General features: G+C 33.0%; 2 protein-coding genes and 1 pseudogene across 2 annotated transcripts; 2 read left to right on the forward strand and 1 right to left on the reverse strand.

Moving 5' to 3' along the window:
* The first annotated feature begins 526 nt into the window (after positions 1–526).
* LOC114414946 (shaggy-related protein kinase eta-like) lies at positions 527–5,403 on the forward strand. Its single transcript, XM_028379402.1, has 12 exons — positions 527–830; positions 1,855–1,947; positions 2,079–2,138; positions 2,220–2,492; positions 2,577–2,651; positions 3,011–3,067; positions 3,524–3,664; positions 3,802–3,852; positions 3,941–4,036; positions 4,143–4,226; positions 4,376–4,477; positions 4,814–5,403. The coding sequence occupies exons 1-12, from the start codon at positions 816–818 to the stop codon at positions 4,907–4,909; spliced, it is 1,143 nt and encodes a 380-aa protein (XP_028235203.1). The 5' UTR covers positions 527–815; the 3' UTR covers positions 4,910–5,403.
* A 3,779-nt stretch (positions 5,404–9,182) lies between these two features.
* LOC114414947 lies at positions 9,183–12,753 on the forward strand (annotated as a pseudogene).
* A 3,502-nt stretch (positions 12,754–16,255) lies between these two features.
* Positions 16,256–22,608, reverse strand: LOC114414948 (cellulose synthase A catalytic subunit 8 [UDP-forming]-like). The gene is made up of 13 exons (XM_028379403.1): positions 22,358–22,608; positions 21,821–21,897; positions 21,654–21,705; positions 21,418–21,565; positions 20,569–20,841; positions 19,939–20,284; positions 19,643–19,780; positions 19,060–19,185; positions 18,765–18,977; positions 18,262–18,496; positions 17,962–18,161; positions 17,470–17,823; positions 16,256–17,089 (listed from the first exon to the last, which is right to left on the reverse strand). Exons 1-13 carry the CDS (start codon positions 22,533–22,535, stop codon positions 16,502–16,504), a joined length of 2,928 nt encoding a protein of 975 aa, XP_028235204.1. The 5' UTR covers positions 22,536–22,608; the 3' UTR covers positions 16,256–16,501.

Genomic DNA, 22,608 nt, shown 5'->3' on the forward strand with positions numbered 1-22,608 from the left:
GTTTAAAAAAATTCGAAGTCTAATTTTTTATTGAATAATTCATTTTTAAAAAAGTTAATCTGATTTATTAATCAGTCTACATTTGACTTGGATCACGTTACAGACTCTTAACGAGTCATGTGATATATTAACCTCTCTATTTATACATTTACATCCTCATGTAGAGACTTTGTACAGTGAGATAATTAACTTGACATTTTTCAATTAAGAATTAATTGGAAAAAGCTTAATTTGCATTGATGCATAGGCTAACCCAAGAACATCTCAGTGTAAAAAACTTATACAATTTTCGAATGTTAAAAATTGATCTGGCTGATGTTAGAAATTGGACCCAATGATATCATATATGCCACAATCATTGTATCCCTTAACTCATTTTGAGACGAATTCCGCCGACGTGAAAATGATAAAAGCAAAAAAAAAAAAAAAACATGAAACTCAATCAAGTAGTATGATTATTGTTCTTCCTCAAAAAAGAACAGAAAAGAAGAGATATCATTATTGCTGTTTATTACAGTAGTACCTTTTTTTATTTATATTAATTTTCATTTTGTGATTTGAGTTAAGCACACCTAATGATTGTGATTAACAGCGAGGTCTTCCTAAGGGGCAAAGCTAGTCAAGGAAATTGGGAAAAGTCCAAAAAAAAGAAAAAAGAAGACAGAGGAAAGAAAGGAGAGCTGGAATCACATGGACTTGTCTTTCTCTTTCTGGGTCTCCATTAAATTTTTCTTCTCTCCCTTCTTTCTCTCTCTCTCTCTCTGACCATTCTCTTCTTCTTCTTTTTCTTCTCCTCTCTCTCTCTCCCCTCCGCCATGGCTGAGGATAAGGTACTTTCCCGGGAAAAAAAGTTTTTTTTTTTTTTTTTTTTTAACCTTGTTGTTTTGGTTGGTAAGAAAGCTGAGTGACTTAGAAATGGTAGAGTTGAAAATTTCTTTGTGATTTTCGTTGTTTTTGTTAAGAGGATGAAGCGAGATATCTCTGGGATGTGTAATTTTTGTTTCTCTGTTGTTTTTTTTGCTCAGTTAACAAAGGGGAGATTTAGGGTTTGTTATTTTGGGGAAATTCGGTTTTCTTGCTGAAAATCTGGTCTTTGAGCTTAAAGTAGAAGATCCATTTGGTTTATTTTCGTGTTGATCTATGGGTTTATGTGAGGTTTTATTATTATTATTTTTTCTGGAGGGAGGTTCTGAGCTGGGTTGAAGATTTGTTTGTTGCCGACACTTGTATCGTAATCTGATCACGCTTGTTATGATCTTATTTTGATGTTGGACTTTAAAGTGTCGTCGATTAAGTTTTTTTGTTTGTCACGAACTTGTGATCATTTGCCAGTTATTCACCAGATTCGTTTTATTTTTATTGTTTTTGGTTTCTGATTCTGATAAAGATATTTTTATCCAGATTTTTGTACTCTGCTGCTACCTGTTTGCGTTAAATTAAAAAACAATTCAATTTATTTTTGCATGCAACTCGTTGTGTTCTTTTAGTTCTTACTTTCAACAACTTAGTGCTGCTATTTTTCTTGTTTCCTTGTCTTTACTTTTTTTAGCAGCTTATTTCCACCACTTGATTTCCGTGATATCATCCTTAAGTTGCTTACCTGATTTTCCTCATGTTATATCTTTTATGAAACTTCATTTTTGAGTTATTTGATGTGCTGTTGAAAATTGAAGTTTTAATTTTGTATCTTGTTGATCTTTGTACTCTTTACTTAGTGTTTTTTATATGCCTGCCAAATGTTTAAATGTATTCTTCCAACTTTTAGCTTCCTAGTGAAACCAACCATTTTGAATTATTTTGTGAAAAGTTAAATTCTAATATTAAACCTTGTTTTAAACATGACAATTTTAACAGGAGATGTCTACCTCTGTCATCAATGGGAATGATTCCCTAACTGGTCACATCATATCTACAACTATTGGAGGCAAAAATGGGGAACCCAAACAGGTATTGTCTTTGTAAATTCCATTATGCCGATAATATTACTCTTATTTTAAATTATCTGCTGGGTTGTTAAAATTGCCTTATGGCATTTATCCTGGATTGTAAGTTAATGTTTTGTACAATGATTTTTGTAGACTATTAGCTACATGGCAGAACGGGTTGTAGGAACTGGATCATTTGGAATCGTTTTCCAGGTATGCTAATGGCCTAATACTAGATTCATTTACTCTTGCTGTCGCCACCTATTTTGCCAAATGCTGATAATTTTTTCTCAGGCAAAATGCTTGGAAACTGGGGAGGCAGTGGCAATTAAAAAGGTTTTACAAGACAGAAGATACAAGAATCGTGAACTGCAGTTAATGCGTGTGATGGATCATCCAAATGTGATCTCTTTGAAGCATTGTTTCTTTTCAACTACAAGTACAGATGAACTTTTTCTCAATTTGGTGATGGAGTATGTTCCAGAGTCCATGTATAGAGTCTTAAAGCACTATAGCAATGCTAATCAAAGAATGCCAATCATCTACGTAAAACTTTATATGTACCAGGTAAGCCTCGTACTTTTTGGTAATTCACAGATATCTCTGATTTATTTGCTCAGTGCCTGATAAAAGTCTATGGCATGTGTGTAGATTTTCAGGGGGTTGGCTTACATCCACACTGGTCCCAAAGTTTGCCACAGAGATTTGAAGCCTCAAAATATACTGGTTTGTTTATATGTTAATTGTTGTTGTAGTGTGTGTGTGTGTGTACACGGGGGTGTATCTATCGGGAGAGCCTTTTTTTTATGTGGGTAAAGAAATAAATATTGACCATTAGATCTTATCATGAATGGTTGAGATTTAAACACAAGTCGTTTGAGTTCTTAAAAAAAGTTACTTGACCTTTTTAAGTGATCTTGTGACTTTAAGTTTTTATCTTAACCCTTCATTTGAATTATATGATTGAGATTTTTTACTCTTGCTTGATATGCTCCCTATATATATATATATATATATTCAAATTCAATTCATTCTTAAAAGTGGTAACTGTTTCTGGCTTTGATATCATTCTGTGTATATTCCAGGTGGATCCTCTTACACACCAAGTGAAGCTATGTGATTTTGGAAGTGCAAAAGTTCTAGTATGTTGACCTCCTTATTTTGCTTGATGTACTTAATTTTTTGTCCAACTTTTCCAGCACCATTATCTTTTATATTGACAAAGTAATAACTCAAAATGTCAACCAATAACCTATGAATCGTCATAAAGTTTTAGTTTAGACTTTGGATGAAGAGGGTCTAATTTTTACATTGTTTTGATTGTAGTCTCGTGTGTTGATGTTTTTTTATCTTGGTTTGCTCTACATCAAGCTGTGGAGCTTTCTTTCTTTTCTTTTTTTTAAAGATTTCTTTTATACCATATTAAATTAAATATTTTGATTTGTTTTTCCTTCACTTTTTTTGTGGAAACAGCATTTTTTTTTTGAGTTTTTGGTCATGTTCTGTATGATTTCAACTTATATTTTTGTGAGAGGGAGACTACTACCCATCTTACAATATCCAGGATCATTTACTAACCTTCAATTTTGTATCATCAGGTCGAAGGTGAAGCTAATATATCATACATATGTTCACGATTCTATCGAGCACCAGAACTTATATTTGGGGCCACAGAGTATACCAGTTCGATTGATATTTGGTCAGCTGGCTGTGTTCTTGCTGAACTTCTTTTGGGCCAGGTTTGTGTCATTGATTTGTTTTCATTAATTATTGTTACTACAATACTATATTGTATAAATTTTCCACGAAACAATGTAAATGTTTTCTTGATTATATGCCACCCATGTGTTATCTAAAACAATCTAAACTTTTTCAGCCATTATTCCCTGGCGAAAATGCAGTAGACCAGCTTGTACATATTATAAAGGTACAATTGGTGTTAACACGTATTGCATGTTCCTTAGTCATGCCATCCTTGTCATCATAACTCACCTTTGTAAAATTTTGTATTGCAGGTGCTTGGCACACCCACCCGAGAGGAAGTACGCTGTATGAATCCCAATTACAATGACTTTAGGTTTCCACAGATAAAAGCACACCCATGGCACAAGGTCTATAATTTTATCTCCTTCAGACAGTTGGTTTTTCAGATGATAAAAAATGTGATTAACATGAAAAATATTCCTGGGCATTCTAACACATCAAAATTTTATGTAGATATTCCACAAAAAGATGCCTCCAGAAGCTATTGATCTTGCATCCCGGCTTTTGCAATACTCCCCAAGTCTCCGGTGCACTGCGGTAAGTGTGGTTGGCTTTACCCCGCTTTCTGTGTTCCGACTAATTTAGTATTGCATTATGTATATCATCCTGTATTTCTCCCGCCAATGGATGTTGTTCTTTAGAAAAACTTGCTCAACAATTTTAGACTAAATTATTTTCCTATGCAGCTTGAAGCATGTGCACATCCTTTCTTTGATGAACTTCGTGAACCTAATGCTCGCTTGCCAAATGGTCGTCCATTTCCCCCTCTATTTAACTTCAAACAGGAAGTAAGTCCTTAAAACTCTTTCTTGGTCATACTGGTGCTTTGGCAGTAAATTATTTGTACTGACAATCTTAAAGGCTAGGAATAAAATTGATTCTATTTTTTCAAAAAGTTGAAAAAAATCAAGAAGCCTTCAAAAGGTTCTTACAAAAGTGCTGCTCATTCTGAAACCATGTGTGTACACAAATAACTTTTTAAGTGTTTTTACTGTCTTTTTGTGTTAGTCTATTTGGGTACACAAAGCAATGCATTGAAAAATATTTATGCACTGGGTTCCTCGTAAACATCAAAGCTGAACATAACTGATGGCAAACTATATTGTAATTCTCCCTGTTTACAGTTATCTGGAGCATCTTCCGAGCTTGTTAATAAGTTGATACCTGACCATGTGAAGCGGCAAATGGGGATACAGTTTATGCATCTGGGAGGATCGTGACGATAAAGCTTAGGGGACATAGTGTATACTAGCTGATAAGTTAAAAAAAAGTGGCACCATTATTTTTTGTCTTAATACCATGTTCTGTGACCTGGCGAATGTAGTTTCAAGCTGAACCGAGACTGAGATTCGCGATGCCGGATGGCCGCAGTTGATCCGTCAGTATATGTACCTTTTGATTCCCTTGTGCTAACTGGTGGATCTTTATTTCCCCAGGCATATATAGCCTTGTTTATTGTAAACGTCTACAATGTCATAGTAATATTTGACCTGAAATGGTCACACAGATCAGAACTCAGAATGCTTCTGTTTGGGGAAAACTAAAGCCTTGGCTGGAAGGAGGGGAGGGTCGAGAAGAGTTTTTTTGATGGTGGGGTTTGTTGGTTGGCTTTTGTTTCCTCTTGTTAATATGTGCCTCATTTGCAATGTTGCACAATGCACACCAGTTCCTTTCCTTGTGAAATGTAATGTGGTATCTATCTGTTTTTCTTCAACGCCGTTTTCTAATCTGTTTTAATTTCTTGAATTTGAATTCTTAACTTCCAGCACTTTTTGGTGCTAAGTACTAACAGAGCTCGTAATTTCTTATGTAGACATTATATATGATTTTTTTTAAAAAATGTTAGACGTTTCTTGAGCTTTTTCTCTGACAATGAGTTAAACTCGAGTAATATGTAATCTATAATGCAACTATGTAAATAAAGGATTAAAAAATGTATTATTCTTAAATTGCTCACCGCAGTCTATTTAATGCAATTGTATAATTTGTTTTTGATGACTAAAGTACCATGCAGCCATGAAAGTGACAGTAGGGAAAGGAATTCACATTAATGTTACTTACTACAGCACTGCAGGGTAGTGTAAGGCACATTGCCCTTGAATATCTCAGTCAAGAAAATGAATCTTTTGAAGTGACTCTACTACTGCATGGGGTCATAACTTTTAATAAATTATATTAATGCAAATATGCATTTTTTATTTATTTTAAAATTGAGATTTCAAAAAGTAAATGATAAAATCATTACATTTGACCATGTGAAGTTTTTTCCTTTTTTGTTTTTCACTGGATGCAATCCTTTCTCAAGAGTTAAGGAGAATGAATCCTCTATATCACTATGAGATTTTAGACTTTCAATAAATTTTATTAAAATAATATATCTTTACTTTAAAGTTGAGGTTTTAAAAAAATAAATTTGATCATGTCAATTTCATTTTTTTAGTTGGGAGGATTCATTAAGACTCACTTGCTAGTGTGAAATATGTATAGATTTTGTTAAAGATGGACTGTCTATGCAAATGTGAAGTGTTTTTTTAGCATGCTGATTATATGTTATGTGAATGAGTTTATTATGCGTTGAGATATTCGACAATTTTAATTTAATATTCAAAGTAAATATAGTGTGGATTTGAAAGCCATAATGTTGGTCAAAGTTCAAACCTTGCTTTTGGTGGTGTAAGGAGTAGTGTGGTCAAATTTGGTAACTCGTAGAGTCGTACTCTTTCTTTTAGTTCATGATGATGCCGTAGTTGAACTCTTCACCTCGATGTTTAGAGCAGCAGCTTATAGATTCTTTTTGCGAGCAGCCTCGGCAAGACATTATCTTATATATTTTTTTAATATACTTGTTATCATTAGTTAAAATTGTTTAAAACTACCAAAATTATTAAATAAAAAATGAAACTCACCAAATTTTTTTTTTAATATACATCTTTATCGGTACATTATACTAAGTAAATTCTTAATAACTATATACTGATATGTTATTTTTCTTAGTTAAAAAATATATTAAGAACGACAAACCTAACAACTAACCTTTTATATACAGTAATACTAGCAAGTATCTGGTGCACAACTATTTTTAATATAAATAGTTTTAAAATTATAAGAAAATATTTATAGTTTTTAAATAGTAAATTAAAAATATAAATATTTTGATTTAAGAGGAAAAGAGTGGATTTTTTAAAAAACAAGGATAAAAAATAAAAAATTATATAAAAAATAAAAAATATATTAACATTTTAAAAAATTAACATACGACTTAAGGGGAAAATGAAATTTTAAAATATATTTTCACACACACATAATATGTTAAATAATGATGGAGTAATTTACTATAAATAATAAAAGAGTAAAATAAAAGATATCCTCACATTCATAAATGAAGACATCGATTTATAATATAAACATTATTATTTTTTTGAAAAAAATAAGTAATTCACCGATAATGTAAAAAAAAAAAATATTATCATCCAATTCAATTATAATTTACTGTATGATGAGTTTGTTAATTTTTACAATAATCATTTTTAAAGTCATATCAACACTAATTTATAATTAATTCATAGTATAAATTTTTAATGTATCACCGTTAAATTTGGTTTTTTTTATCAGATTCTTCTAACATTTTAAGCATAATATTTTTGTGCTGATTTTTTTTTGGTAGTGCATCTATATGTCTGACAAGCGAGGTTCTGGTTCCATAATTCTATAAAGAAAGACATCAAAATTAATTTTATTGATGCACATTGCACAATGGATGTCCTGCAAATGCAATGCAAAGGGGTTTGTGGCTGTAGGCATTAGAGTCAAACAGCAGTCACATGCAATTGTTTTGGCTGTGCCCCGCCATTTGTTTCACATCTTATGCCACTTGTTTTAGACCTCACCAATAGCTGGAAACGTGTATATCTTACTAATACACATCACAACATGCAGGCCCCATTTGCTCTTGAATTTTCTAGGGATGTCATTGGTCAATCAACATGCATAAGTTTTTTTAATTTTAAATGAGACTGAAATGGAATCAAACTAAACATTTGGGTCCCTGAAGACAAGCTCTTGAAGTTGAATATCCATATGACATACCTTGTCAAAGACAATGGATAATTAATTATTCAGGTAATTTACGGTTTATTCATTTGTAGGTATCGTGTCTAATATGGAAATGGAATAGAGTCTAATCATTCTTTCCTGTCTCGATCAGAACTCAGAAAATAACATTCTTAAGTGTGATTCTTTTTTTTTCCTTTTCTAAATCATGTTTTTTTAAAGTTGGATATTAATTGTTTATTTTGTTAGATTCTTTTTTTTGGAAAAATTGAAACTCACGATCTCATATTCTCCTTTTAACCACTCAGATTAATTTTGTAATCTTTTTTTAATCATAAGTACATAGAGAATTTTATTCGAGTTCAGTAAAATTATTATAGATCATAAATTCTCTTAATTTTTCAAAATATTTAATACAACTTCATATTTAGAATTTAAATTTGAGATTATTCATTAAACTAAAATAATCCTGCCGCCAATTAATCCATGTGGTTGGTGATAGACTTAAATATAATACAACTTATTTGAATATAAAAATAAATATAATTTAAACATATAAAATGTTTTAAGAGGTTAATTTATGATTAATTATAAATGATTTGTTGTAATAATAATTTCAAGATAATGCGTGTCTTTTTTTGTTAAGATTAAAAATATTAGTTAATAATTTTTTAATGAGATTAAAATTGATATATATATATATATATATATATATATATATATATATATATAATATTGTAGTTTCTTAAAGTAATTTATTAAACACATAAATAGAAATTATATATTTTTTTTAATGTAGTTTGCTTATTTGTTATTTTACACTATTAAAAATTACAATTCTTCCGAAGATGCAACTCTTGATATAATGTATAATTAAAAAATACAATTTCTTTTCATAATTCTCCAAACTGATAACATAATAGATAAAATAAAAGTAACAACATACGATCACACACAAAAGAACAATGAACAACAAACACACACACACACAAGACACAAACATAAAGGGAAAAAAATAATTAACAAGAAACACACACACACACAAAAAACAAATTAACATCATACACAAGTAAAGGGAACAAAATTAATGGATAATATTTCTCGAGTGGCTAACATATCAGTGGTCAGTAGCAGTCAGCATTATGTAAGAATCTGGATGAGTACAAAAGTGTTTTGTATTTCTAGTTAGTTACTAGTATCGTTTTTTAAGGTCCATGAAAATTCTCATACTTCACCACTGCCTTTAGTTGGAGGTTCACTATCATATAAAGTAGACACACACATCTCACCCACTATGCACCAAACAACATAAACACATCACATAACCCACTCGTGTTGCTCATTACAAACTGTTTTCCCAGATAACCTTGAAGAGTTGAATGACAAAATTCTGCAATTAAATTAATAATAAATAAAAATTTATACAGTAAATAAATAAATACTCATCTTTTGTGTCATCGGTATCTGCTCAATAAAGACAAAGTAACCCTTTTAATTTCCTTTGCTTTGATCACTAATCCAATTCATCAGTGATTCAATTGCACTCCATCTCCTAGTCTCTATTGTTTTTCCCATTCCCTTTCTTCACCTAATCCTGCTCCTATTTCCCCACTAATCACGCAGGTTTTACCTGGCGTGGGTTGGATTGAAACATGTCAGGTTTGAACTGGTTAGTGGAATTTAATATTTTAAGGTAAACCCCATCTCTTTGCGGCTATTTGGGGGCTTGTTTCCTTGGGGAGAAAGGTCATCCATGTCATAGGTGGCATCCCAGGTTTCCAAATTTTTTTTAAAGTTTGATTATTTTTAAGAATATCTTAAGAGATTATGTCTCCAATCAGGAAATGGGTTGTTGGAAGATATGTATTTCACTCCTTTCATTTGATCACATATTTCATCCTCTGTAATTGAAAAAAAAAACGAGCTTTTTTAGGTGGGGTTTGTACTTTGTACTGTGGCATTGTCAGGAGTATCTTGAGAGTGAACAATTTGTTAATGGATCAACATAGAGGTGAGGTATTGGATCCGGTTCATGATAGGAATTTGAGTCATTCGGTTGAAGGTGTTGCAATTGCAAGAGCTAGTATAAGTGGAGAAGTAGGAGAGGTGGATGAGGATTTGGGATCTGATAAGGAACTAAAGGACGATGTTAAGGGTCAAGACAAGCATGATCAAGAAAATATTAGTGATAAATTGCCTGGGGTTGATCAGGGGACTAGTTATAATTCAAACAATTTGGTTAATCAGGAAGTGATAGAAACTGTGGTTGTAATTGAGTCTGTTCAGACCGAGTATGCCAATGAAGATAATACGAAACTGGAAGCAAAAGTTGATGAATCAGGGTTGAGCTTGGTATCCATGAAAGCACCAAAAGGGGTGTCTGAAACTGATAAAAATTCATGTGTGATTGATATAAAGTGCAGCAGCCGCAAAAAAATTTACAAGAGTTCTGAAGGTGAAAGAATTTGTAGGATTTGCCATCTGACTTCTGGGCAGTCATCGGATGCAACAACTGTTGGCACTTCTGATAGTGCTACAAGCGCAGATTTGATTCAGCTTGGTTGTGCGTGTAAAGGCAAGCCAGGCATTGCACACGTTCATTGTGCTCTGGCGTGGTTCAAGCTTAAGGGGAACATGTATCTGTTCTTGCCAAATATCAGTTTGATTATCAACAATAACATTAGTGTTATTTTTTAGGCTTTGCATTGAACCTTTTAACATTTATTATGTTCCTGGTATTGTCTACTTATTTTGAATTCCTAAACATATAGTGATTTATAAGTTCCTGTCACGTAATTATCCAGTTTGCCACAATTTCTGATAGCAAATATTTCGCTTGCCCTTCTGTTGCTCTGTGTTTGTGCATGTTGCAGTTACCTTGATAATATGGAACATTTGTAATTTCAACAATATTGGTTAGATTTTTTATCTTTTTGTCTTTCCATGACTTGTCTTAAAATCTTTTTGAGGTCTGTGGCATCATTGTAAATGTGGTTTTAGACTAGAACAGAATTTTAGAAGTAGGACTTTCCAAAATCATTATTAGTATTCCTTCAAACCCTTTCCAGATTCTTGACTGGGCTTATGCTTGATTTTGCCTTCATAAGGTTCCTTAATTGGAGGTCGAGCTCTTGGCATTGAATTTGCTTATCATTACCATTGGTGAACTGGGTAGTGTAGCTCACTGCTATTTGCTTTGAATTGGTGCATCTCTTGTTGGAGAACCACTATCATCATTACTGCACCCATACATAGCCTGATAGCCATACCTTGCATATCGGTATGGGTCTATGAGTGGTGAATTGGACAAATGCATCCAGTGGAGTTTCCTCCTTTAGGATGTAAGATTATGGATTAGACATAAACACAATTAGCAAATTGCTTCGAGTGTTTGTGAATTGAGTTTAATTGATATCCATATGATGCCATCAAGTGATCAAATCCTAGTTTGGCAACTAGTAAATTATTGCATTTGATTGTCATATTCTTGTTCGTTGTCCTTGATGTTTGAAAAAGTGCTCTTGTTCAGATGTTTGAAAAAGTGTCTTGGTGAAGATTCTTTTGGATATGATGTTTCTATGTTCAGGTGACATATGGAGTATGGATTAGCAAAAGTTAAGTGGATAGTCTTATCACCACAAAATGAATTTTGTTTAGATATAATAGGGACATATTCATCAACCCTCCTTTTCCTAGAACAGTAGTATTTCATTGGATAATTCTAAGGTTTCTTTGGAAAAGCGGATATATTTCACTGATATGAAACTGATACAATCAGGAGCTATAAATAGGAGATTAATTCTGTAAACTAATATAGGCCTAAAAATCAGGGAAATAATTATTCCTGTAAATGCCATAGCCAAAAAACCGAAAGAAGGAAATACAATAGATTCTAATTACATCAAATCCTATTACTAATTGCACAAATCAGATCGCATTAATTCTGATTGATTTCCATAGATCAAGTCTCTTGATCCTGATTGCTTTCCTTAATTATCAACAATTTCAGATGATCATTAATTCCAAATAGTATCCAAGAGTTTCTTTTGTATCCAAGTCAGCTCTATTGCTAAAGACCAAATACGGAAATTGGTTCCATATCAAGTGAAAACTATTGTATTACAATCTAGTATAACTGATTACGTAAATACTATTTCTTGTATCATATGTAAAGGACTTGTTTGGATCAACAACTTAATTAAGCACTTATTCAATAAGAGCTTATCACATGAAAGCTTCATTAGTTTAGAAAGAACTTATTTTGACAAGTTTCTCCGTAAAACTAAATGAAACAAGTCAAAAAAAACTTCTAGAAAACTAGCTATTTTTACATTCAATTAAGTCCGGTAAAAGCTCTCTCTAAACCCTAAACCTCAAATACCTTTTCATTGCTTAATCTTGAGGTTCTTTTGTTCTATGTTATAGTTCTATTGTATAGTGCAAACTTGAAAAATGGTTCCACCAAGTGAGTGCCCTGTGCTACCTTTTATAACCACAGGTTATGTGAAATATGTGGTGAGGCAGCAAAAAATGTTTCAGGTGTTACTATTAATGGATTTATGGAAGAGTGGAATGAAAGAAGATTGATGGACACCGAAGGTAACGCGTCCCACAGGGTTGTTGGATGCTGGTGAGGACAGCCATTTTGTAACTTCTTGATGGCATGCCTGGTAATAGGGTTTTTTCGGCCGTGGTTTTTTCGTGTAAATATGTTCTAGCTGGTGAATCAAACTGTTATTCTTGCCTTCAATTCTTCAAACTTGCTAATATAGTGAGTGGATGATTGGTTTCTGGCATACATGCTATGAGGTATCATCACATTTTTTGGAGGGATGTTAATGCTTAAATTAACCACATGTCCAAGTTGACATTCTGAAGGTGTGCTACCCTTTAGATGTGAAGCTTCCATGTAAAGAAATTACCAGCTTGACAAGGGATAGTCAAATTGTTTCCTGGATGCATTTTTTGGAGTTTGTTTGATGTTGAGGTAAATATATACAGAGAGAGAGAGAGAGTCTGTTTTACATTTGGTGGCAATAGATCTTATTTGTAAAAATTAAGTAAAGAATCTACTGCAAAACAAACACAAAAGACATCCAATACAACCGATGTGGGACTTGGTATGTGAACAATAAATGGTGGGTGGTTGCAGCGGAAGCAAAGGCGAGATCCAGGAACAATCAGACTCTAATACCATGTTAAATTTCATCTTAAAGCTAATTATATATATATATATATATATATATATATATATATATATATATATATATATATATATATATATATATATAAACTGCACTTCAAGGAGTGAGGCAGCCGATGTGAGACTTGTGTATTTCCCAACAATAAATATTCTTTCTCGCTTGTCTATATTCGTGGACTTCTTTATATAATTGGTCTCACGCCTATAATTTAGATTTAGACGACTGAATATTCATTTTTGGATATAGGGTAATGTCGATTTATTCGCCTTCTTCGTTATCCAGTGTGATGACTTCTAATGCCGTGATGAAAAATAGAAGTGTTTTATTTCTAATATAATGACAATTGTTAGCTTTTTTTAGAAATCCATTTGACGCCTATTTTTTGCTTTTACAAGATATCTTCTTCTTTCATTGACTACACTCAACCTTTTGTGCACGACATTAAAAAATTAGTTATTAAGGTTTTTTAAGAGATAAAATTTTGTGAAAAATGTAGGTTTATATATAGATAGCAAAAAATACTCTCAATTATGAATTATTTCAACTAAATAACAAATTTGGACCTCAAAAAGACATTAGGCTCGATTTATCTAAAACAAAAAAATAGGATGCTATACGCTGCTACAGTGCCACCCAACACTACTTACAGTATCGGGTCTACTGTTTTTTTCATTCTTTTCCTTTCCGCTAGAAGTCCCTTCTATTTGGCTCACGTGCTATTCCATTCGTTTGCTCATCTTTCCTAACATCGAAAAGAAAAATCCAAAAAAATAAAGTAAAATTCATTAAGTTTATGCTGTTGAGTCATAATTTAATTAAAAAATATGAATCACTTGAAATTTTATGCTGTTGAATCATTTTCTCATTAAATCTCATTAATTTAATTAAAAAATCAAGTAAAATGGTTCTATAAATTTACATATGTTATAGATTTATCGAAGACATTTAAATATAAATATAATGAAAAAAGTAAAGATAATTAGATCTCACCACTTTCAAAGATTTTTTTTGTGAATTTCAAAGAATCAAACTTCAATTATCCTTATACTAGAATAAGAATTTAGTTGCAAATAATTTTCATAAAAATAGCATAGAAAAACAAGGAACAACTAGTCGTGGATTATTATTATTACTACCAAATAAGGAAGGCATCGTGAATTATTTAATGCACTTTAAGTAGAGATATTTTATCACATAAGTGAAATTTATTTACTTTATTTCAATATTTAATTAAAACTTTAATTAAAAATGTCGAGAATTTATAATTCTCTTTTTTTCATATTGTTTTCCATCTAATAAATAAGACATCAATATTCCAATACAGATAGACACTGCCAATAATTAGAACTTATCTCGATGGTCGTTTTTAATTTTGTACGGCCAGGGAACCAAGTTGGCATATGATAATATATGACTACATTGGCAGAAAGAAAACACATATCCTGTTGGACCTTTTGGGGTAAATCGATCTTTCCAATAAATCCTACAAAGTTAAAAACGTTCATATAATTACATTTCATCGTAGTATACAACTTGGCGTGTGATAAATAAATTTTTCCTTGTATTTTTAAGAGCTAAAATCAAACCATCAACAAAAAAAAACTTTACTATTGCCTATTGGCATGAGGGGCCCAAATGAAATGGTTAAACTTGCCTCCCAGCATTCTCAATTAAACCACCTTCACTGTTCTCAAATTAAAAAATCCAAGCCTTGACGATCTTCCTACATAGATTTTCCATGCATCAAAACCCTTCATTTGGATTGGGTCTCTTTCCAGGGTTATAAATCTTATGATGCTTCTCTCCGGGTGTCTCATTTTAGAGGACTTGTTAGCCAAAGATTTATTTGTACTTAGGGTACACTGTACCTAAGCAGACTTTAAAGCTTTTGCCAAATTGCTTAGAGCAAATATTTCAAATTTAGACATTCTCTTTATTTATTTTCATAATGCTTAGTTTCTGCGTGCAAAACTGGTACAATATGAATGAATACTGAATAAATATCATGCTTCCTGGTAAAGGAAATGGGGATAAATTTATGATGTTTTTGTATTTGTGAATTAATTCCTGATTTATTTTATCGGGACATGATATTCATTCATACTATACCGTTCCGCATGCAAAAATTATGCGTTATGAAGCAGAGTAAAAGGAATGTTCAAACTAATTTAAGCAAGTTGGGTAAACTTGTAAGCTCTCCCTAGCAACGAAGTCTCCTCACAAACAAATCTTTCGTTTGCAAATCCTCTAAAAAGATGAGAGGATTGACATTTCAATTATGTTGGCATCCCAACTTCAACAACCCCTAAATAGCCCCCCTCCAAATATATTAAGAAACAGAGAATTATTATAAAACAATTGGGAGAGCCAAACCATATCCAATGGAGATGAGCCAGGAAAATCTATAAAAATGGTGAGACCCATCTCGAGGTAGAAGGAAAGGGAGTAGGTAGGCAAAATGAAAGAAGAGTTCAAAGGAGTCCATTGCCGTGAGAGAAAAGAGAGGATTTTTTTTATAAAAGAAGACAGTCCGACAATCTATTGATACTGTCCTTCGTTGGATTTGCCTACTACAAGAACATGTCTGCCAAGATAAAAAGTAGATGACAAGGAGAATGAAATGACTGTTTTCCCAGGTATGGGTTCAAATGTTCAATACATGATTCATGTGATGTTGGAATTGGTGAGATGTGATGAAATTTGAATATTGTAACATTTGTGTTGAATTAGAATAAAATTAAATGAGACATAAAAGAATGGATTTTATTTTATTTCTTATCATTTGATTTAATACAAAATCTAAAAAAAAGAAGGAAACAAAATCTCAATTTCTATAACGAGTGAGATTTTCATTCCATAACCGTAGAAGAAATTAAAACTCGATCGACCATTTCAATCGATCTGAACGGAATTGTCTCAACTTGACGATCTTGGTAAATCATTCCATTTCTTAGTCGCTAAAATATTAATCTAAATGAAAACTTAAAACATCTTGATATTAGTGAATTCTTTTACGGTCATTAATGTTTTCCTCGTTATCTTATTATGTCTTTATTCTTACAGTTCTTTACTTCTTGTTCATTCCTTTTTAATCCAAATAACATAAAGATCTTGTAAATTTGATTTTTTTTTATTTAGTCTTAAATAGGGCTCTTAATTCTATGTTACTTCGATAATGAGCAAGTGTGCTTTTGTATCAATGATGAATGTTTTTTTTTTGAGGGAGTATCAATGAGAGTGTTGAAAGTAACAAATTCTCGAGAAGTGATAAGTTAAATTTAAGAGAGTAAAAACGTATTATTATAATCTTTATTTTCTGCATATCATTCGAATTTCTAAATGGAAAGAAAAATCACTATTTTACATTGATATAATGAGTCAACGGTTGATCTTTACACAGGAAATTTCATCCAATGCATGGAAAAGAAGTAACAACCATGTTTGCAACCTTACATTTAAAGTGCTTACACATTTCAACTGCGGCTCAAATCACAATCAATCATCATCATCATCCATATTTTTAACATATGGTCAAAACTTTTTATATAGGCAGATGACTTAGCAATCTATAGAAATGCAGGTCTGGGAAATGCTTGCACTGTCAGGTCTGCTGATAAAAGGGTTAATCTTGACCCAAACCAGAGAGAAAACAGAAGCCAACAACACTGACCACAGAATAACAATGGTTGGGGTGCGGTTTTGGCGACCCATGAGACCCTTGAGGAATGGATAGAGATGGAAAATGACCCAGAAGGCAAAGAAAACCTTTCCAAAAAGTGGTCCCCAAGACTCATATCCTCCATTGAGTGCATCAGAAAATCCAGCAACAACACCAACCATATTAATAATGATAAGGGTTGTTGGAGGAATTAAGAGTGTGGTCCACTTGATTATGTATAGATCACCAAACTCGGTGTCATCAGCAGCTTTGGCAGTGACAGTGAAGTTGGTGTCAACACCTGCCAACATCTTCAGGAATCCTTGGAACACGGCAAATAGATGCGCTGAAACTCCTCCAATAACCCAGAATTGTTCATTACGCCACAAAGCTTCAATGGTCACACCACTCCACCGCAGCTCGAGCACACTAGTGACTATAATGGACAGGAAAAGTCCAAGAAAGAGGGCACTTGCAAGGTTTGAAAGCTGCATCAAATTAGCAAATGTTATACAAGTGTGATGTAATGACCTTAATTTATCTATATGATGATCTCTTGTCATAAACTGTTTTCATTGTTGTGTAATTGCACATTATAAATAATTATGACATTTCTCCTATGGATTGAATGAATGAATTAATACCATATATATCTTTTAACACTTTATGTTATGAATTTAATTTAAATGCCTTGACAGTGCAATCACATATTGACACGAATGTTAAGTTTGTTGATTTTTATGATTATCACTTTAAAAGTCATACTTAGAATGATTTCTTATTTGGTTAGCGGTATAAAATTCTTTATACTAACTTTGCATAGAAATTAAACTATTATGTTATATGAAAATACTTATGAGGAGATTACCGTTGGTATGATGAATTTTCCTGTGAGAAGGCAAATTGCAGGCAAAGTACAATATGCAACAAGAGGAAGGGATGTAAAGGGGTAGACAATGGTGTTTATGTAAGCAAGTCTCTGCAGCCATTTGAGGCGACCTCCCGCAAAACCATACCAGAGGGGGCAATGTCTGCTGAAGAAAATTTCAACTGATCCAAGGGCCCATCGAAGAACTTGGTGCAAACGATCAGAAAGATTGATTGGTGCTGATCCTTTGAATGCAGGCCTTAAGGGCATGCAGTAAACTGATCTCCATCCCCGGCATTGCATCTTGAACCCCGTTAAGATATCCTCAGTAACTGAACCATAGATCCAACCAATCTGAACAAACAGGAAAACATGTGATTAAAAAAAGTAGAGTGAAAGGTAGTAAATGTAGTTGGAATGATATTTTCATTGGTATAAGTATAGTAACAGAAATACCATCATTGGTAAATAGCATTAGCATTTGAGTCTAACCTCTTTTCCCCATGCAGTTTTCTCTTCATATCCACAGCTAATAACATGAATGGCCTCTTTGATCAGCATTGAGGGATCAGCAGATTCAGGAAGCCCTCCATTCTCCATTAGTGTAGATTCAATGAAAACAGTGGACAAACCAAATGTTTTCTCAAAGCTCATTTGTGAAATCAGCATTGACCTCTCGTATTCATCATAGTCTGCAAGAAGTAAAAAAGAAACAAGAAGCATTTTCCTCATTGAAGATTCTGCTACGTGTTTAAGTAAAACTGGTAGACAAAACTAGCTAGCTGTGCTTACTGTCAATCTCCCTGAGATTAAAAATGGCGGCATCAAGTTCTTCCCTCTTTGCATCTCTATAAAGCTCTGAGACGTCTTTGGTTTGCTTCTTTGAGGGGCAGCAACAGCAGGATGATGATTTTGGTAATTTGGGCATAGATGGTGGACTGTAGCCATAAAGTGCTTGTCTATTGAAAACACATCCAGTTCCCACATACATAGGTCCTTGAATGCCATCAAGTCCTTTCATGTTAACCTGAAAGTGATCAAGGTTGGAAACTACAATAAGTTTTGTGTCCATGATTTTTACTTCATACAAGTTATGCCACCATTTTAATATTGTTAACAAAGAAAAATTATCTGGACATAGAAGCAGATAAATTCCAAATTAATTGGACTTTTTATCATTCACAAAAAGAAAACACATAAAGGTTTGAATGCTTCTTTGATGGGTCAATATTTCTTCCACACTGAGGCTACAATAGTTATTAAGTTTTAAAACTCTTAATTTTATTTAAACTTACATCAAAGAAAACTGTGTTTCGATTGGCATATCGATCACTACGATCTATACCATCAAATCTCTGGGGAAACTGCACATAACACAAATCTCTGCCAACTACTGGATCCATCAGAAAACACATTGCTTCCCGTACAGCCTTGCTATTGTTCACATAATGATCACAGTCAAGATTGAGAATGAAGGGAGCATTTGTGAGAACTGCAGACACCCTCACCTGTATAAATCCAAAAAAGCATCAACCATTATAAATCTTAATAACCTTATATGGAACGTTAATATGAAGTCACTATCCATACCAGTGCATTTTCAGCACCAGCCTTTTTGTGGTGTTGGTAGCCTGGCCTTTTCTCTCTAGAAACATACACCAACCTGGGAAGTTCATTTCCCTCTATGTCATGGGCACCACTGTGTCCAAGGAAAACCTGGAAATGGCAAACAGAATTTTTGCCTAAAAATTCTGCTTTTGCAATGACGAGGCAATAGAAGTATGACATGCACTTAAAAGTTCTTCATATTATTTGCTCAGAATGTAAAATATTCTTAATGATTAAACGACTACAAGAACAATCAATTGCTTATATGAATGTTCAAATGGAGCACTCATTTTTAACAAGAGAAAAAGTAAGAACAAATGTTGTGGACATTGAAGAAAAACAAGAAGGCTTAACTCGATGCAATAATTAAAAACTAATTTAAAAACAAACATATTGTATGCTGAATATGTGTTGAATTGCTTCCACACAAAGTAGATAATTAGCTTTATATAGCATTCATTAAAATTAAAATATTAGGCATTTTTAAACTTCCACATTTTCAGAAATCAGATATCTGACTATATCAGAATTGAGATTTGATTACACACAAAATGAATGGACGTACCTGAATCATGCCAGGGTGATCACGTGAGTTGTTTCCTGGCCATGAAGTTCCATCTTGCATAGTCCATCCTTCATCTGGTGTTTTCTGAGCCTTTGCTACCAAAGCATTAACTCGCACTTTAAACTCTTCATACTCCCTCTGAAAGAAATTAAAGATAATAATGAAGAGGTTTCTCTAAGATACTCGATTTGAAAAAAAAAAAAACAAGGTACTGAGTATGACATATCAGATATATTCTAAACATCAAGATTGTCCTGCCTCTGAAGTCATGAATATAAGCAGCTACAAATGCTTACCTTCATTGCTCTACGTTCCTTCACAAAAGAAGGTTGTACTTTGTCCTTCAGGTAGTCAATCTTCTGAGAGAAGTAGAACTCAGGTGCGCGTGGTTCAATTGAAAACTTTTTGCAAAATGGAACCCACTTTCTTGCAAAGTCAGCTGTCTCCACAAGGGACTCAAATGACAGCATTGCAGCACCATCATCTGACACATAACAGGATACTTTATCCACAGGATAGTCCACAGCAAGAATAGAAAGCACTGTATTAGCCGTGATCAATGGTGGTTCTTTCAGAGGATCGACTGTACTGACAAAGAAATCCACAGCAGCAAGCTGAGAGGGTTCACCAGGTCTTTCATACCTGGCATGTCAACACAGAAGTGAGCATTCAAGCATCCAACAAAATACAGACTAGTTAATACTACCGAAAGAATTTCAGTTCTCAGTTCTCACATTCAACTTTGATGTTACTTTACCATATATTATCCATTCATTTCATTTTTATAGATTACCTTTCACAAATTCTAAATAGAGAAAGAAAGAAATACTGAAAATTCCTAAATCCACTACAATATGATTCTTCATTTCAAATCTTGAAGTACAAGGAACAAAGTTTTCAAATGTATGACAACTTTGTGCATTTACCTTAAAGAAAGCCTGTCAATAAAAGCTTCTCTATTGACAGGAGACCATTTAGGGAACTGATCTAACACCCAGGAAAAGGCAAACCAGATCTCACATATGATGGATGTCAACCACAGACCAAAAGCACTGTCAACAGGATTTGTAACTCGATAATGGAAGAAAAGACCCAAGATTATCAGTCGCACGATTATCACAGTTCTGTATGGCGCGAGTCTTGTTTTTGAGATTGGAATAACCATTGAAAGTGGTTCAGCAGCAGCAGCCTCTGAGGACCTGCAAAAGACATCAATATATCAGCATGAAGCCATGTACGTCAGAATAAAAATATGATTGAATCTTTATGACAAATTTTAAAATGATAGAGCAAGGCCACCAAAATTAATAGCTACATGAAAATATTCATGATCAAAGTACTGCTAGTCCTCCAGCTACAACCATTAATAATTTGATGAAAAATTGGTCATTAATTTCAAGATAGAGTTTGTTATTCTCCACATCAGAATCCTGCCTATACCAGCACGCCCCAAACAAAATACATGAATGCACACAGGATTGAGAAATTAATCAATGGAAGAATTCAAATGATATTTTGTTTTAGTTCTTATATATAAGTTTTCTTAACCTTTTGTATCTGATTTCATGTATTTTATCAAATAGCTCTACCCCATCCTCATCTCATTTTACCAAATGAGCAATGTACAAGGGACTATTTCAATTTCTTCTATAGCTTCTCTTAAATTTAACCTAGTTAAGGCTGAAATAATTTTAACTTTCCAAAAGAATGTTATTTCAATACACACTTCGTATTGTTCCCTTCAAAAAAAGTGTGGCATATCTCATTGAACTTACTGCATTTCTTCCATCTGCTGTTCTGGTGGAATTGGTGCCTCATTTTCAGCCTTAGGTGCAGACTTTTTCTTCTTCTTCTTTTTATCCTTTTCCTTCCAGCTTTCCACTCTATTTTTCCAGATTGGATTCCCGGATTCATCATTTAATTCTACAAGGGGAAAAAACAGATCATGATTATCAACGATCAGTCCTAAAGAAATTGTACTAGGTGTGAACTAAGTCTTTCTTTTCTTTACCACTATCCACTGTGGACACAGTACTGACATGCCTAGCATGGAGCCCAACATCCTACATAATGCAAGCAGAGATTGTAAGTGCAAATGTAAACAACAACAACTTGTTGTCAATAAAAAAATTAAGCCTAATTAATTACTATTTGCACCTCCAATAATTAATTAATTACCTGAGAAACATTGATCTGGGCAGCTGTTGTGGATTGGTTTTCATAAACCTTGGTGTCATTATTATCCTTTGCTCTATCTATCAAATATATACATTATTATTTCACACAAAAATAACATGTGATGAACTAGTATACATGTCACTTTTTTATTCCATACCTTTTCTTTCATTTCAAAATAGAAATTATATAAATTTTTTGAAATGAAAGAAAGAGACCCAATATACTGAAATATAAATAAATAAGTGTTCCAACTTTCAAGGAACCTTTTCTTCCACCTAAGATTGGTCTTTGATAAATGTTTGGACCATTTTTTTATTTGATATTTAATATGATTATTCTCTTTATGATACAAAATAAAATGACCCAAGATGAATCTACCCTTAAGAATCATTATTTTAGGAATTATGAAATACTATATTGATGTAATGTATCACATAAATTCTTTGAACAAAAAAAAATCTCTGGTGAAAAAAAAAAAATCTTCAAAGTGAAGTGAGTGACAAGATAATTGGAGGAATAGAAACATTGGAGGGTTACCAGCATAGGGAGTGGCACATCTCAAGCAGACTTTACGCCCCTCATTGATTTCATATTCAAAACAAGCCTTGCAAATTGGAAAATAACACTCATGACAAGCCACAAACACCTCCCCATTAGCATCAAGTCCAATTTGTTCACCACAAGAGTTACAGAAGTGAGCCCCGGATTCCATCATCTTTTGGTTTTGGTCCAAATTATGTTCAAGGACCAAAATGTCTCTCTCACTCACCCTTTGCCTTCTAAGTCTA

Source organism: Glycine soja, chromosome 6 (assembly GCF_004193775.1).
Source record: "Glycine soja cultivar W05 chromosome 6, ASM419377v2, whole genome shotgun sequence".
Lineage (NCBI taxonomy): Eukaryota > Viridiplantae > Streptophyta > Magnoliopsida > Fabales > Fabaceae > Glycine > Glycine soja.

What these genes read in the sequence shown, in the direction of transcription:
- LOC114414946 (XM_028379402.1), top strand. An exon ending in CTGAACTTCTTTTGGGCCAG is followed by an intron (nt 3,665 to 3,801) that starts GTTTGTGTCATT and finishes AAACTTTTTCAG; the next exon opens with CCATTATTCCCTGGCGAAAA. An exon ending in TATTTAACTTCAAACAGGAA is followed by an intron (nt 4,478 to 4,813) that starts GTAAGTCCTTAA and finishes CCCTGTTTACAG; the next exon opens with TTATCTGGAGCATCTTCCGA.
- LOC114414948 (XM_028379403.1), bottom strand. Translation starts at nt 22,535, where the DNA reads ATGATGGAATCCGGGGCTCACTTCTGTAACTCTTGTGGTGAACAAATT. An exon ending in ATGTGCCACTCCCTATGCTG is followed by an intron (nt 21,898 to 22,357) that starts GTAACCCTCCAA and finishes TATATTTGATAG; the next exon opens with ATAGAGCAAAGGATAATAAT. An exon ending in ATCACCCTGGCATGATTCAG is followed by an intron (nt 19,186 to 19,642) that starts GTACGTCCATTC and finishes TGCCATTTCCAG; the next exon opens with GTTTTCCTTGGACACAGTGG.